At 43.9% G+C, this 17,218-nt stretch overlaps 1 protein-coding gene across 7 annotated transcripts in view; it reads left to right on the top strand.

The window, feature by feature from the left end:
* The window catches only part of SLC7A2 (solute carrier family 7 member 2), a 70,571-nt gene extending 54,384 nt beyond the window's left edge, over nucleotides 1-16,187 (top strand). For 3 of the 7 annotated variants that reach the window (XM_058289966.2, XM_071212618.1, XM_004452079.5), the window contains 6 exons: nucleotides 1,811-1,950; nucleotides 4,723-4,825; nucleotides 6,942-7,147; nucleotides 8,256-8,422; nucleotides 9,072-9,180; nucleotides 11,167-16,187. In XM_058289966.2, the coding sequence (XP_058145949.1) occupies nucleotides 1,811-1,950; nucleotides 4,723-4,825; nucleotides 6,942-7,147; nucleotides 8,256-8,422; nucleotides 9,072-9,180; nucleotides 11,167-11,369 (928 nt within the window). In that variant the 3' untranslated portion in view covers nucleotides 11,370-16,187. Of the gene's footprint in view, nucleotides 1-1,810; nucleotides 1,951-2,175; nucleotides 2,313-4,722; nucleotides 4,826-6,941; nucleotides 7,148-8,255; nucleotides 8,423-9,071; nucleotides 9,181-11,166 lie in introns of all 7 variants that reach the window. The other 4 variants (XR_009184040.2, XR_009184039.2, XM_058289967.2 and 1 more) reach the window with 2 other exon arrangements.
* Nucleotides 16,188-17,218: the final 1,031 nt, after the last annotated feature.

The raw sequence follows: 17,218 nt of genomic DNA, 5'->3' as shown, positions 1-17,218 counted from the left end.
GGCATAGCCTTTGGGGCAGGAGTTCTTCGGGTTTTTGCAAAGTGCAGTCAGTGTATCAAGAATTGCTTTTGTGGGTTTTTCAAGTATCCTAAGAAGAAGAAATACAGAAACTAGGCTTTCTCTGAGTAGTTTGCCTAGTGCCATGTCAAGGTCTAAAGTGATAAAAACAGTTTCCACCATCAGTTCAGAGTCAGTTTTTCAATAAGAGAATGCGGTCCAAGCCTCAGTAGAAGTATAAACAGCATTTGCACACACATGCACATACATAAACATGTATGTCACACATATTTGTTTATGTAAGTATTATAAACTTTTAGGATGAGGTCATTTGAATAATTTTAAATACCATTTACTGCGAGGCAGTTTAATTTATCGAGATAGTTAAAGGAAGGCTTATAGATAGTATATTCCTTTTCTAGCTTTGGTGTTATTTGCAGGACTACACACTGTCTGGACCTTAAGTGCAGGCTTGATGTTTTCTGCTACCTTTTGAAGTAATATTGAGTCATTATGCAATGACATTGTTAAATATCATTTCCTTTTTGTTGTGAAACGGACTTTTCCTCTTAGCACAGATCAGAGTCAACTTAATCTAGAAACCAAAATTACCATTTACCATTCTCAAATTAATGATGAGAACTCATATAGTATCTCCATAAAAAGGAAAGGAGCTGCTTGTTTTAATACTTTTAGAACTAAATTCTAAGGTTTCTTGAGCTACTTACATTTCAAATTAAAGTATGATTAGGAGTAAGATACTTCATTCTAGTTAAAGTGAAAATAATTTTTTCAAGCCTGCAATTGGAAAAAAATTATTTTATACAAAGCTCATCAACATTTCTTTTTTTCTCAAAGTCCCTTTTATTTCCTATTAAAGATAATATTAAGTAACAATTAGAAATTACCCACTTTGGTGTTTCAGCCATCTGCTAGTGTGAGGTCTATTTTCAATAATTTCAAATAGGTTAAAAAATCTGAACTGTGTAGGTAACTTTCCAACATGATCTTTAAAAGGGATTAAAAAAGATTCATCCATGACTATCCTCAACCTAGCTTTATTTAAAAATAAAAAAGATGAGATGTATTTTTAAAAATAAAATTTTTTACTTCTTTTCTCTTAAATGGGTAGTTTTTACAACAAAGCCATGTATGGAATGGTGTAGCCACTAAACATAAGTAATTCAAAACATCCTTAGCAAAAATTTTTGCTTTAAACTCTACTGTTATTAACTTTTAATCTTGGCTACTTACACGATCTATATTTATAGTAATTGACTTACTTTTACCTTTGTCTACTTTGATTATCTTATGATTATTACTAATTTGATCAAAGAGCAGCTAGATGAGAAAAAGTACTGGTAAAATATACAAAATTCCTAACAATTGAATGAATGAGGTGGTTATCCTTTGAAATAAAATTATTTAATCTCTTCTTTAATTATCAGTATAGGAATTATGTTTTACGAGTGATTTCCATTAATAATGTCTTAATGATATGCTTGGTTTTGCTGTTTTTGAAAGTCTTAATTACTTAGTTTTAATTCATTAATAATTGTGGACAAACACAGATTACTTGCAATACTGTTTTTGTCTAATGATTTTGTTGGGCAGATATCTATAAGAGATTAATAAGTAGCACAATGGTAAATGCTGGCATATATTTTACATGCCCCAGCATAGTGCATTGTTTTTAATATGCGTTCGTAATCACAGCCCTCATGCTGAGTTACACACCTGTTTTATCTCGATTTGGGGATGTAATCTTGCATGAATGTGTCTGCCATACTGCATGTGTTTGCTTTTTATCCAGTCTTCTTGGATCCATTTTTCCTATGCCTCGGGTAATCTATGCTATGGCGGAGGATGGGTTACTTTTCAAATGTCTAGCTCAAATCAATTCCAAGACGAAGACACCGGTAATTGCTACTTTATCGTCGGGTGCCGTGGCAGGTGAGAGAGGGTTGACTTTCACATGAAAAGGGGGAGAGCTTTTCCGCTAAGACCTATGCAAAGTAGGAAGTGTGGTGCTTTTCTCTTTTGATTTATACAGATGTTTTCTGTTCTGAATTTGGGGGGCGTAGGTTCTCCACCTTAGTGCGTCCAGTCTTTACCTGTGTATACCCCTTTCGAACGATGCGTTAACTCACACGTGGATTATGACTTTTTCTGTTCCAGTCTTCTGGGCTCTATGTTCCCCTTACCCCGAATCCTGTTTGCCATGGCACGGGATGGTTTACTCTTTAGATTTCTTGGCAGAGTGAGTAAGAGGCAGGCACCAGTAGCTGCCACGTTGACGGCAGGGGTCATTTCTGGTAAGCTTCTCGAACGTAGGTTTCTTCAGCATCGGACTTGAATGTTTTATGCTCGTGCATGAACTTATAACAAGAGGGGCTGGTTGCTGTGCATGTAAGTTAAATTACTGGTAAATTAGGGTCTGAGCATTGAGATGATGCCTGAAGATTGCGGTGGTGGTGGCTTACTGAAATTCGTTCTCAGCTCACCCTTTGGAGTTTTTCATTCATTAGTCTAACTCAGCCTCCTAATGAATGTGCAGAGGGTGGTAATTGCTCCTCCCTGCATATCAGGTATTGGACACTTTTCTGGTTAATGAACTAGTAAATAAAATTATATTCTTGACACATAAAATCTTAATCGATGGATAATTAATTTTTGACATTAATTAAAATGATTCAGGATTTTCTTTTTTTTGTCTAGGATATAAGTTGGATATTGCAAAAGGGGCTTAGGAACTTTCTTTAAGCTGAACTTTACACATACTTAATTAAATATTAGAAATGTCAAAGGTAATCTGCAAAAAATTGTTAATAATTAAAAAAAAAAAAAAGGGTAATCTGCCCTTGGTCACCATAGTCCTGCCCTCGATAGAGCAGGTCTCCCCACCCCTGGCCTGCATGGCTCCGAGTTATTAACTCCTGTGGCTTCCGAGGACCCATCAGGGATCTAAGGAGCTGTTTTGCTACTTACTCATTCTCAGAAAACGCAGGTGCCTACCTTTGGGTAGGTCATAGCATCTACATGAAACACCTTTGACCAGATTCTTAGTCTATGCAGAAATTTTAAAGATGATCCTGTAGACTGAGTGGCCCTCAAGGTACCATTACAGGAAGCAAGAGACTTAGCATACTCTTTAAATAAATGATAGACGGTCTTGGGGGTAAAAATTTCAACCAATTGATAATGTCTAGAAATTAGGTTAGAAAGTGCAAATGCTTAATTTTGTGTCAGGTTAAACTTTTTCAAAGCCAGAAAGTATTTGCCTGAACAGCTCAACTCTGTAAAGGCTTTTGATTAATTTGGCACTTTATCAGACAAATGTTGGAAGGACAAGTCACAGATTTTCTCAGGACTTAAAAGATTTCTACGCCCGTAAAGATCACACTAGATAATTAAAGCCCGTTTTATTACAGAACAGTGCTTTATGATATTAAAGTTAGCTTATAAGCATTTCTGACAAAAGATCACACATTCACACACTGTATTTGCTCCATAAGTTTTTTTATTATTAATTCATGTAATAAACTTGCCTAGTAATAGTCTATTTTTCATTCAGAATTTTTAAAATCTGTTTCTCCATTCAGAAAGCATTTAATTTGGCAGCATATTCAGTAGGATATTGTAAGTAAAAATTAAAAGAGAACATTTGTAATAGAAGGGTTTTTGAAAACGGCTCTAAAATTATATTTTTGTTGTTTTATACCTCCTCACCCTTTTTTTTGCTTGTTTTAAACTTAGATCAGTGAGCTTGTGTAGATAATTGTTTGCCTCAGTTTTGGCTCTTATTTTGGCTATGTGTGATTCTCGCAAAGCATATTAAATTTTAGTAATCTACTGTACAAGTATACTAGTAATAGAGTTTTCAAAGTAAGTTTTAAAGGAACACTATGCTACTGTAGAAGGGGCAGGTGGTGTGGCTGTAGGTAGAATTTTGCCTCTGTGTAGGAGTCCTAAGGGGGATAATCCTAATAGGTCAAACCATATGAAATTACTGGGGTTTTTTTGGTCAAAAACTTGAATTCTGACCATTTCATGAGATTGCACTTAAATATTTCCCCATCTCACAGAATTATTGAATTGAAAATAAAATGAGACCATGGACACGTAAAACTTGGCGAGTGGTCTGGAACAACATATAAATGTAATGTGTTACCTGCTGTCGTAGACAGGAACGTAAATTCAAATTAATGTTATTACTATTTTGATGTTCCAGCAGAGAAAAAATTTGCTATGTGCGAGTTAACTAGTCAGTTATGTAAAGTATATTTTGTTTCTTAACGTTGGGATTTGATGCAGAAACCGTTGACTGGAAGGCACCATTGGTAGAATTCAGTATATCAGAAACGTCATTTAATTGGAAAGTTCACCATTTTGTGCAGGCTATAACTCAAAATTCAACTGAAATTAAAACGATTTAAATCTATAATGAAAACTATTCTGTTTGAAGTTTTAATAGCCTTTTTAAAAAAGCTATCCAGTATTTTCTAGCAGTTGTTTTCTGAACTATCACAGGACAGTGAGCTGTTAGTTATTTTCGTACCTTGCCAGGCCAAATGCTTTCTGAATAACGAACGTGGATGTGTCTTGGGCTGGATGGGCAGTCGGGGGCCTGGAGGGTTTTAGCGGGTTGTGTGGCCTGAGGACAGCTGAGCGCTGCCTGGCAGTGCTCGAAGGCCCGTGTGCCCTGTGACTGCCCCTCTCCCGCAGCTGTGATGGCCTTCCTGTTCGACCTGAAGGCGCTCGTGGACATGATGTCCATCGGCACACTCCTGGCCTACTCGCTGGTGGCCGCCTGCGTCCTCATCCTCAGGTGAGTGGTTCTCGCGCGGCCTCGGTGCACACAGGTGCTTCCAGGGGGCGAGAGGCCGAGCCCGTGGAAGCCCAGCTGTGGAGGGGAGCAGGTGCACTTGGTCCTCAGCAGAGCAAGGCATCCGCTCAGGTCCTGGTTAGGGAGAGGTGGGCCCTGCCGTGATCAGACTTTCCTCCCAGTAACCCAAAGGCTGAGATTTTATACTAAAGGTTTCATCAGAGAGATGCACACAGGGGGATGCTTGAAAAAGGTAATGTAGAGTGGTGAGCAGACAGAGCAGCCCTGAATAATCAATAGGAAAATGAGCAATCTACAGCAAACAGGCATGTTTAACTATATGGAGAAATGTACCAGTTCCAGGGTGCAAAGCTATCTAGAGCAACAGAATTTATTTAAATAATACCTTACACATTTACATGGAGAGAGCGTATATGCACACACACACAAATAGATGCAGTTATCAGCTATGAAATTGTCCCAAAATGCTGACACTTAGTCACTAACAGAATACCAAAGCAAGCACGTAACACCTGTAGGCAGAATGGGTGATTGTCATTTTCTTCTTAAAAGGAGGAAGCTGGTTTTTAGCCAGAGTTTCTGTGCTGCGGTTTTCCTTGCACCCTCTTTCCTTTGGACATAAATATTTCCAGAATAATGACCCCGTTGTGACAGTTGCCTGACTTTAACATTTAACTCTCGTCTGCATCTGAAATACCTTTCTAGTTAAGTGGTTATCACAGGAAATTCAGAGTTGCTGCAGACACTTAACTGAAAAGGGTGGCGGACTGGTGCAGCCTGCCGGGCGGGTGCAGGAGAACGGCACCTCTGCGAGCTGTGGCTCTCACCAACGTCCGGCTTAGAATTGGGGGTGCTCATTTTTTTTTAACCAATTAAAACGAACAAGTTCACATTTGATTATGTACATTGGAGAAATTTTAACAACGTTTTGAAAAATGAAGCATTGTCTACCACTTATTTTATCCATCCATGTACATATTTCTGTGTAGGGCCAGCTAAAAAGGTTTGGAAAGATACACGCTGTGTTGTTGATATCTGTTACTCAAGGATAGAGAAAGTGGTGAAGGAGGGTATGTTGAAAGATAGCGGGAACAGTGAATTTGACACAAAAGCATGTATAATTTGAACCCCTTCTGTCAAAGTGTGTGGGTGTAGACATTAGAGCATAAATCAAAAGTCGACCTCCAACTTATCAGTGGTGAGATTGGTTTTATAGATTATTATATTCCTCCTTACAAGTTGCTTATATTATATAGCTTTCATTTTTTCAAGATAGGAATATGTTATTTAGATAATTAGGAAAAAAACACAAAACATAGCCACCGCATTGTGAAATAGGAATGGGTATGTATAATAATAACTAAATTCTAATTCTCTGGGCTATGTCATTTCTGTTGTATTCCACCTAATGTCCAGGAGAATACTTTTGCAAAGGTAGGAAATATTTTTGGATAATTCATCCTAAAATCAAAAGACATTAATTATTATTCACTATGAGAAATGATATCCCCATGAAATAGGAATATAATGAGTGGGTGGCGATTAAGGTAGTAAGCCCTGGTTATATAAAGAATAAATGTAGAGAAAACTTTTACAAAACCACCAAGATTTAGCATGTAATTTTGCTTGGCCATGATGAAGAAATCACTCTTTTCACATTGCCATTTTAAAAATAGAAATACATGTTTTCACGTTCAATTTTTTTACATTATTTCCTATGTATAATGTTAAAGAATAATTTCTCCAAATATTTCAAAGCAGCTTGTGTGGAAGCACGTGAAGAAGCCTCTTCTTGCTTTATGTTTTAGTGTTTTAAGAGTGAGTGGTGGGTGAAGAGGCACTGGCTTTTGCAGAAGGATTGTGATTACATGTGCTTGCCCGTAAGTTTCTTGAAATCCAGGCTGTGTCGAGAACTGCCTGGCAGCCTAGCGCATAGCCATGAGCCAGAGCGAAGAGCAGAATTTGTGAGAACAGTGAAAAGAGAGAGCACTGCATAACTGAGTGTCATAACTGCTGATTTTTTTTAGGTTGGTGCTCATTTTATTTTGGCCAAGCATCTGTTTGAGAATTAAGCTGCATGCCTTTTTTTGGGGGACAGGTACCAACCTGGCTTATCTTACAAGCAACCCAAATGTTCTCCTGAGAGAGAAGCCCTGGGATCATGTGCCGATGCCACCTCCAAGTGCGAGTCCCAGGTCCCCATGCTGCAAGGACAGGGCTTCGGGCTGCAGACCCTCCTCAGCCCCTCCGATCTGCCCACTAAGCAGTCTGCTTCGCTCGTGAGCTTCCTGGTGGGACTCCTGGGTAAGTCCTCTGCCCTGCAGACCTTATAAAGACCCAGCACAGGTGGGCAGGTGCAGTAGGTGGACAGGTGGGCAGGTACAGCAGGTGAGCAGGTGCAGCAGGTGGGCAAGTGGCAGGTGTGGCAGGTGGGCAGGTGCAGCAGGTTGGCAGGTACACCAGGTGCACAGATGGGCAGGTGCAGCAAGTGGGCAGGTACACAGGTGGGCAGACTGTAGAGGAGGACAGAGACCTCCCAGTGCCTTAGTTGATGGTAGCACCAACCCAAGCCCTGAATTTCCCCCCCAAAGGGTCACTGGTGGTGGAGGTCATCTTTATATTGGCGGGATAAGTTGATTATATCTCGATAATTGAAGAGGATGGGAGAAAATTCCCTTAGGGGAGGGCAACTGGAATATGAAACTGGTCGATTCCGTTAGCCACTGGGCGCTCCTGGCGTGCAGGAGTCCTTCCAAGCCCACCTCGGTGCTGGAGCCGGGAGAAGGGGGCAGTCTGGAAAGCCCTCCTGGCCCATCTACACTGGGCGACCCTCTGTGACTTCCGCCACATGTGTTAAGCATTGCCTGCACGCCCATGCTCAGCTGGCGCTGGGGGCCCCAGGAGAGGTGCTCCCAGCATGCACAGGCCTTCTAGGGCAGTGCCATCCATGGGGCGCCAGGCCAGCAGGCTTGATGTCAGAGACACGGCGCTGGCCACGACAGTGCACCCTGAGACAGGCAGAAAAGACCCCATCATCAAGTAAAGTACCCCTGGTTGCCGTTACCGATCGGCGCTCACAGCGGCACGTGACAGACCTGCCGTTGCCCTTAAATGCCCACCACTGCCTGATGCCCACCAACCTCGTGAGATGGTCTGGGACAGGACCCGGGGAGCCGAAGCAGGATGGCCGAGCCCAGGGTGGGAAGGGCCTCCGTGAAGGAGCCAGCCCCGAGCAGGCGGGCGCGGCGTCTTAGGTTGGCGAGCTCGGCCGTCTCCGTCATGGAGAAGGACGGGGCGAAGCAGCTCTGCCCTGGGCAGGGTGGGCGTGCGGAGAACACGCTGCCCTGTCCACGCCGGCCGTCTGGCCGGGGCGGGCGCTGAGCTCTGCCCTGCGCCCGTGTCTCCCCTGCAGCCTTCCTCATCTTGGGCCTGAGTCTCCTGACCACCCACGGCGTCCGCGCCCTGGCGCAGCTGGAGGCCTGGGCGCTGGCGCTGCTTGTGCTGGTCCTCGCCCTCTGCGTCGCCGTCGTGCTCACCATCTGGAGGCAGCCCCAGAACCAGCAGAAGGTCGCCTTCATGGTACGTGCCCCGAGGGTTCGCCATCCCCAAGTGCAAATGCTCGTACGTTTCTTTTTGTGAGTTGTTGGGGGAAAAAAACTGTCAAGAAGTTACCTAGTTACCAGAGGCATCGGGATTATTCGAGGTGTGCCTTTTGGTCGCTGTATTCTCAAAAACTTGAGTTATGTCACAAAGCTTACCGTCCTATCAGAGAGCGAGCAGACTGCTTGTCAAATAATCTACACATCAGATGAATCGTTAGAATATTCCATTTTCAGAAATTCAGTACCTTCTCCGCAGGCGCCTCCTGCCACGAAACCCTCCCTCTGCAGGTGAAATGACCCTCTCAGGTGAACCAAGAGCAGGTGGCGGCATGGGCAGGGTGCCCTGGAAGCAGCTCCTCAGATTCCCACGTGTGTCCAGCGTTCCCGAGCCGGGCCCTCCCTGGGTGGTCTTGGGGACCATCGGGCACCTGCTCCCGTGGGCGGCAGGGACTGGCGTAAAGCCGATGCTCCCCGTGTTCTCCAGAACGTCCTGATCCAGGCCACCCTTTCTGCGCGCGCGTGAGCTCGCCAACGCACCGTGGTAGCCCAGCTGCCAGGTGAGCGGCCGCCGCGCCAGGGCAGGTTGCTGTCAGGTAAGGGTGTCTCAGAAGCCCTTCTCCCCTCAGGTTCCGCTCCTGCCCTTCCTGCCAGCCTTCAGCATCCTGGTGAACATCTACCTGATGGTCCAGCTGAGCGCCGACACCTGGATCCGCTTCAGCATCTGGATGGCGCTCGGTAGGTCTTCAGTCTTCAGCGCGCTGAACCTGGCCGCTCTCTTTCCCGTGCCGTGCGCGGTGCCTCCCACCACCCCCCCCGCCGGAAGTAAGGACCCTTCTCTGCCTCCCCTTCAGTGCCGAGGCACGGAGGGAGACCGCGATTTGAGAGCCCGCGTTTCCGGGGTCCCACGCGGACATTCTGGTCCAGTGCCCCAGGACCCCTGGTACCTTCCGTTGCTCCAGGCATGGAGGAGAGAAACGCACAGCCTCCGAGGTCGGTCGCTCCGCCGTGATTGCTGGCCCCAGGCTCTGCTTCTAGAGCCAGCTCTTGCCTTTGTGCCAGCTTGTGTTTCTTTTCTGAAACCTAAACTTCTCTTGGAACCTTGGGGTGGAATTTAGCACCAAGTAACTTGAGTCAACGTCGTTCTCTCTGTGGGACGTTCTGTTTCTCATTATGCCTCCTTCAACCTGAGTTAGGAGTTGGTGGTAACGCAGGCACTGACCGGCTTATGAAAAATGCCGAGTGCCTCCTTGGGAAGTGAGAGCCTAATCTGCCTTGATCTGGGGGGCCCGAGGAGTTGGGGTTTGTGCTTTGGGACAGCCCCCCACTTGGCCTAGCGAGAAGGAATCTTAGTCTTCTAATTCCTTTTGGCACATATGTGGGTTTGTTTTGGCTAGAAATCAACCTAATTTCAATTCCGAACCACCCACCCACTTGGACTGATGGGAGATTTAACCTCAGCCAACTTTGCCCATCCCTCCACACCCATGCTAGAGTTTTGCCCAATTTGGGGGCCTTACCGTGTGCCAAGGAACTGGGGGCATGATGCCTCGTGTCCACAGGGTGACACTAGGTTGTCCCCTATTTCTGTCGCCGTGATGGGTTCTCTCTGTTCTATGGCTCCTTCCAGTTGGGTGGCTCTGCTGCTCCAGCGCCAGGAGCCGGTCTCAGAGTCCTGCCAGTTGGCTGTACCCGCAGGGATGAGCCGTGAAGCTCTTCCTTTGGGTGAAGCCCAAATCCCCGGGGCCCGGGGCCTGCAGAGCTCAGCTCTCCTCTGAACCCAGCAGAGGACGGCTCTCTAGCTGGGCGGGGGGCTTCCCCAGGCCTCCTTCCTTGCTAGAGGCTGCTGGGCTGCTCTCCTCCAACCTTCACTCACGCTGGGTGAGTGTGGTTGACCTCGGTTACGAGAACGGAGCGTGGGACCAGACATTTGTCAGCTGTGTGACCTTCCCAACTTACTTAACCATTTCTGTGCCTCAGTTTCTTTGTAAAATGATGGCTGTAACAGTACCTTTAGTTGAGGGCACAGAGGGCTAGACCTTCAAACCCTCCTAGGAAGTAAGAGGACATAGAGCCACTCCTCATTAGGACTATCGCTGGGCATGCCAGAACATTAATTGTTAGCCTCGTTCCTGTTATTTTAAATGGGAAAAATTAAAATGCATTTCACATCAACCCAAAATTCTTAACCAATGGCCTAGAATAAAAGAGAAATGGCTCCACATAAGCCATGAGCTGCGCCACGGGGCTGCCTCAGACACTGGCCGTTGAGCCTGCACAGTTGCCGTGGCCCTTCATCTTCGTCCGCAGCTCTTTGGCTGCCCCTGTGCGTAAGCCTTTCCCTCCTCCCTGCTTTCCAGGATGTCAGACAGGGACTTTGATAAATCACACTTGCATTTGAGATGATAGCACAGAAACTTTTGATTAAAATGTAGTATGGTTTTGAGAACACTAATACTTTTCCCATATGAATCTTATCTGGAAAACATCGATCCAGAGAAACATACATTGTACAGAGTTCAACTATTGAAAATGAAGAGGCTCATCCTACTGAGAAGACATGAATTGGGGGGGGCCTTCAGTGAGTTATCCTGTCTTCCGTTCCTCTTAACATGAGTCCAGAACGAGAAAGGGGGAAAAAACCCTGTGAGGTTATGTGTTAAATTTTCCGTATGAAAACAGCCATATCCTGACATATCTCAAACATTATTTTTCCCCCAAAAGGTTTCCTGATTTACTTTGCTTACGGCATTCGACACAGCCTCGAGGGTAATTCACAGGATGAAGAAGAAGAAGATGATGACGATACTTATTCAGACAACATTAACGCACCAATGGAAGAGAAATATGCCATCCCAGCAAACGACCTTCACCAAAGGGACCTCAGTTTACCTTTCCTGTTCCACGAGAAGACGAGCGAGTGCTGAGCCCCGGGGGGGCGGAGCTGGCACCGCCTTCCTGCCCATATCCCACGTGGAGTGAACCGTGGCGGGGCGCTGTCACACGCTGGCGCGGCGCGAGCTTGCAGGCGTAGGTCACCCTAATTTATGCTCCCTCCTGTGGACTGCACCTCCTCAGGTGCCCGGGAAACCTTTTCCTGAGCTCTCTCTTCAGTATCGAGGTCCCCAAAATAGAGGGAGAGAGAGTGTGTGTAGATGTTGGGGCGGATGAGTGTTAAAAGTTGTTGGTGTTTTCCTGTCGCTGTGTCCTGTTTCCCAGTGCCGCCGGTGATCGGTGGCTTATACTACCTGTTCTGACATGCAGGGTTTCACTGAGAGGAAAGTGTTTGTACTTGCCCAGTGTGGGTGGGGACAGGACGCTTTTCTCTTTCAGGGTTCGTGAATGTCAATTTCGAATGTGCCAAAAATGTGATTCCCCCTCACCCTCACGGTGTCTATCACTGGTCAGGTGTAAGCGGTGAGCGTAAGGAAAGAGGCTCCTCTGCGAGGTGTCACCGCCAGCCGTGCAGGTAGTGCAGGTGTCTTTTCTACAAGGTATGACAGTTTGCCAGAACTTCAGCCAACAGCAGTGCATGCTTCTGCATGCCACAGGACGGGTGGCATTCTGCGTCTCCAGTGCCACCCCTCTGAATCCCATCTTCTTGGAGAAAAGTGGTCCTTACATAGGATGCTCTCCCCTCCTGGGAATGCCATTCCCCTTGACCCTTCCTGCTGGGAGGTGAAGGTGATCTCCACGGTCAGCCAGCTCCTGGAAAGGGGCAGTCTTGAAGCTGCTGGAACTTCAAAGGGTAGTTGGGTACCAAGCATCTGTGTTTCAAAAGTCACTTAAAATAAGCCAGGAGAGTCTCCCAGATCACACAGTTAGTAGAATGACTCAGACTTCTTTCCATTACTTAATAATCACAGCTTAGTTTTTTTAACCACGTCTGGCACAGAATTCACTCCTTTGTTTCTATTTTTATTTTGTCTTGTCCTAGATAGGAGAGGCTTTTAGCAAATGCTAATTTTTACTGTGTGCAAAGGAGGGGAAAAAAATGAATGGATATGAGAAAATTCCCCTACTCTGATATCAAAGTCTATCAGATATGAATCGGCATTTGACCGAATTTGGGGGGCTGGTATCTAATTTGCCTCCGGTGTTTCTTTTGGAAACATTTAGGGATGTTTTTCTCTCCCCAACCAAATAAATTGCTCAGTTTTTCTCATTATCATCTGTTTTTAAATGACCACATTAACGCTAGTAATTCAAGCTCCAGTATTATACAATAGCCCGTCAATGGTTGAGGAAAAACATGTTTGGTTAAATACATGATGATTTTAAATTTCAAGTTAAACAGTTCATCAAATTGAATTAAAACTATGTAATTACAGGCCTTTGTATATGAGTAAAGAATGTGTTTTTTATATGTAAGATTCCCTAATATATTATACATTATAGAGTTTGCTGACAGTGGACTGTCTACCTGCACTATGTTTTGCTTCTCAATGCAGTATTTTTCTTGCAAATCAGGAGGTTCACCAGATGAGGCCAAAAGCTAGAGACATACAGATGGGTTACATTCCCAGGATCCTTGTGGCGAACATTACTAAGCATACCACTTGACCAGATTAATTCGGAGGCAAGGAAAACATTCGTTTTCTGACAGCTCTTCCAAGAGATCAGTTAGTTTATGGATGCCTTTTAAAAAACAAGTTGTGATTGCTTCATAGAACCAGGAGTGTGTTGTGAGTCAATATCAAATAAACAAGTAGAAAGCCAGGGCTGCTGGCTGCTAGTGTTGAGCAACCCTGACTCAACTCAGTTCTGACATTCCAGTGTCCACGGTGCATGTGGCCAAGCCTGGCGCCCAGAAGTCTTGTAAGCCGGCGAGGAGGAGTTGGACAGGCAAGGGGTCAAATGTTTTCGTAAGGACCGTAGGTATAATCCTGGATCCTCAGTGTCACAGCAGCACGCTGAGAACCCTTTTCTTCTATAATCAGTTTAGAAGAGACTCTTCATACACATGAGGAGTTTTCATCTATGAAAATTTGAATCTCTATAATAGAATCTGCAACAAAGTCAAGAAATTTCTTTCACGCGTCCTAGGCAGCTAAAGCTCTTACGCCCCCTGTTCAGTTAGGATTAGAATCTAGTTCAAAGTTATTTTTCCACACTGAAACAATTGGCAAACACAAATATCTATGAAAAGATGCTTCGTCAGTGACTGCTTTTTTTTTTTTATGTGAAGACGCAAACAGGTGTGTGTGTGTGTATGTACATGTAAAGGCATTTACTTGTGTGGGGGTATGTATAGATATGTATTTCAAATGTCAGTGTGTAAGATGGGTTTATGGTGGGCTTTGGTAATGATATTTTTATGTGGATCAAAAACCTACTGATGTAGAGAAAATTTGTTTTGTATTGATAAAAATGCTTATATAAATTTTTAGGTTTTAAACTATTTTGAAATACCAAGCGATTTTATGTGTATAGTATTTTCTATAGATAGAGTCTTAGAAAGAGCTATTTATAATGTTTCCAATATGGAATCACTAAACTCTAGTGCATTACAGCAAGTGCTTTATAATATACCTTTCTGTTTCGTCTGCACCTCTTCTGACATACCTGTCTAGGTGTGTGTTTAGTAGGAAAAGCTGGAACTACCAGCTCTTTTACCACCTCTCTGTGGTGACGTTTGAATTCAGAACTTTTGAACAAAACATGGTTTTCACTTTCTTGGGATTACCAAAATGTTTTGTGTAGCTTTGACCATAATCAAGCTTATATGAAGTTCTCTCTAGAAATTAGTAAATTCATAGCATTTTTTTCTTAATTGTGTAAAAGCTTAATTTCTTTTTCTTTTTTACACTAGGAAATAAGCTTTCATCACATTTTCAGTGAGAAATTTCTCCATAATCGCACCTTTATTTTATACTCTTAAGTAAAAGAATGACTTGTGAATTACCATATAAAGACAACCCTACATTTAAGAAAGTGGTTAATGCAAACTCAAATTTAAAAACTACTTATGCAAAGAATTTACATAGAACCTTTGATAAATACTGAAATAGAGGTTGTTTAATTTTTCCCCATAGATACCTCAAGAAAACTAAGAACCGAGCATCGTTTGAGATATATATGTTAAAGAAAAGATAATGTTGATATGGAAAACTCTACTATTACTAACCATAGTTGATAGAAGATACCAATTTCAGAAATAACTTCCTTTGAAAGAAGAAAGGTTCTTTTTAAATTTTCTGAATAAAGGATTTTTAAAGAACTTTTTAAGTATTATCCAAAATATTGTCTAAGACCTGGGGGGTTGTGGGTAGTTGTCATGCATTTTGAATTAGAATCACTTCTTACCAGATTGTTTTCTACATGTATTTGAATGCTTCCAATACTGGTGATGGCAGCGAGAGCAGATTGCCCTTATCTCTTGGCTCTTACTCAGGGCAGTGCCATTTCTGGAATATTCAGAGAATACAAACTGTGGGATAAAACTGGGCCAAGATTCCATCTCTCCTTTCCCTGTGATATGTTTGTGGGTAGCCTGGTTTCTCTTGATAGGCTGCAAGCAACTTTTGCCACCCTCCTCAAGTACAATTTCTACAGGACTATTAAGGGTTATCTAAAATGTTTAGCCCTATCTTACAGATCATGGCAATTACTAATATGGGAATTATTATTTTTTAATCAACTGCTCTTTTTGCTAGTGTCAAAAGAGTCTTCATAAATTTTCTACTTTATGAAGTTCTTTAAAGTGCCCTAAAATGCCAAGGGAGAAAATAACCGAAGTTCGTGTAATGCCAACCGAGGTCACGTAGATGTGAAAATAAGGTTGCTTGACTTGGCTGTTTAGCTGAGGTTTTTTTTTTCACTGTATAATTGTATTTAAGCATTTTCGATGACTTTCTGGTTTCTGAACTTTCAGGTGATCTCTTGCCATGGTGGTTGGTTGCTGATGGTTTTCGCAGCATCTGTTATTGTTTATAGGATACTGATTTCAAATGTGTTCTGTTATGGTTCAATCCGATTGGCAACCCCCCTTGCTGGGAGCACTTTCCATCGCCGGGGCTGGTGACCCTGCCCGGAGCCCCTGACCACTGGCACCCCTCAAGAGAGAGAACCAGAACCCCAGGCTGGTTCCAGGGCCAGACTGGGCATCTGCAGCATCTCCTGTTGGGTTGGGGTCTTGGGGTAAAGGGGTAGGATAGGAAGTGAAAGCTTCAAAGGACAGTTAAGGAGGTTTGGGATCCTTCATTTTCAGCTCTGAATATCTCAGGAGAACATCGAGCTGAAAAAGAAGGACCGAGGCGCCTCAGTGCCTTGTGGAAGGGTTGGCTGCCCGCTAAGGTCCCTGCTGGGTCCCCGACAACCCTGGGTGCAGCGGGCACGGCTGAAGGCAGCTGGCAGAGGCCTCGTCCTGCCCGTGGGGCACTTTCCCTTGGTCCGTGGCAGCTTGATGGGCCTTTCACCTTCAGTTTTCCAGGAGGGGTGCCCAATGGTTTATTTTGTTACCATTGTACTTAAAAGATACTGCCGATAGGATCCAGAACCATACAGGAATACTGTTTGTGTAACAGCTGACAGATGTGTTAGATTTGTGCAGATGTAAAGGTTTTTTGTTGAGTAGGTAATTTTAAATTTCAATGTTTTTAATGCTAATCAGTGTTCTCTTTTTTTTGTATAAAATTGGATTATTTTTAGAATTTGTAATAAAAACTATCGCTGCTTTATAACTGTAAAATATGCTTTCTAATGTAACCATGTATTTTTAAAATAAATTTTAATAAGCCTTGTAATAATGGAGCATGTATAATGGAGCACATCTACCCAAAGCATACATTTCAGACTTATCTAATTTGAACTCCTTTTCACCTGGGGACCTCTGAAGCTTAGAAATATGGGATGGTCCAAATGGAGATGATTGTAAAGGATGCTTACCAGGGCGCTTACCATCTGCCATGTCACCGCCCCATCCTGTGGGACAAACGTGTCTCACACCCTCTATGCCCACGACACATTCCACAAAAGAATCAGTGGCTCCTGCAGCCCCGGGACTGCTTACCTGGAATCCTACCATGTCGACTGCCGCTTGATGCATCCTCTCTTTGAGGAGCTTCTTGCAGAGGAAAGCAAATCACAGCCTTTAGTCATTGGCGATCGGATTTGTCTAACCATGCCCATATAAGACTGCAAACACAATCCATAAATGCGTGTTGTGACCGCCCCACCAACGGGCCATTCCCTGTCTCCTTCTCCCTGGGCCTCCCTATTCCCTGAGACATGACGATATTGAAATTAGGTCAATTCACAAGCCTACCGTGGCCTCTCACGGCTCAAATGAAAGGAAGAGCCGAATGTGTTTCACTTAAAAGCTAGACATGATTAAGATTAGCAAGGAAGATGTGGCCAAAGCCAAGATAGGCTGCAAGTTCGGCTTCTTGTGCCAAACAGCCAAGTTTTGAATGCAAAGGCAAAATGTTTTAAGGAAATGAAAAGTGTTAGTTCAGTAAACATGAACGCTAAAGCAAAACGGCCTTACTGCTGTTCTGGAGAACGTTTCAGGGGTGTGGATGGAAGCTCGAGCCGTCTCCAACATTCCCAAGCCAAAGCCTACTCCAGAGCCCAACTCTTCAATTCTCTGATGGCTGAGAGAGGTGAGGAAGCTGCAGCAGAGAATTTTGAAGCCAGCAGGGGTAGGTTCATGAAATTTATGGAAAGAAGCCATTTCTGCAACATCGAAGTGCAAGAGGAAGCAGCAAGTGCTGATGTTGAATCTGCAGCAAGTTATCCAGATCTAAGGCAATTGATGAACCAATTTTCAATGTAG

This window comes from Dasypus novemcinctus, chromosome 29 (assembly GCF_030445035.2).
Source record: "Dasypus novemcinctus isolate mDasNov1 chromosome 29, mDasNov1.1.hap2, whole genome shotgun sequence".
Taxonomy (NCBI): Eukaryota; Metazoa; Chordata; class Mammalia; order Cingulata; family Dasypodidae; genus Dasypus; species Dasypus novemcinctus.
Note: the sequence above shows the minus strand (reverse complement) of the source record. Positions and strands in the feature narration are given on the sequence as shown.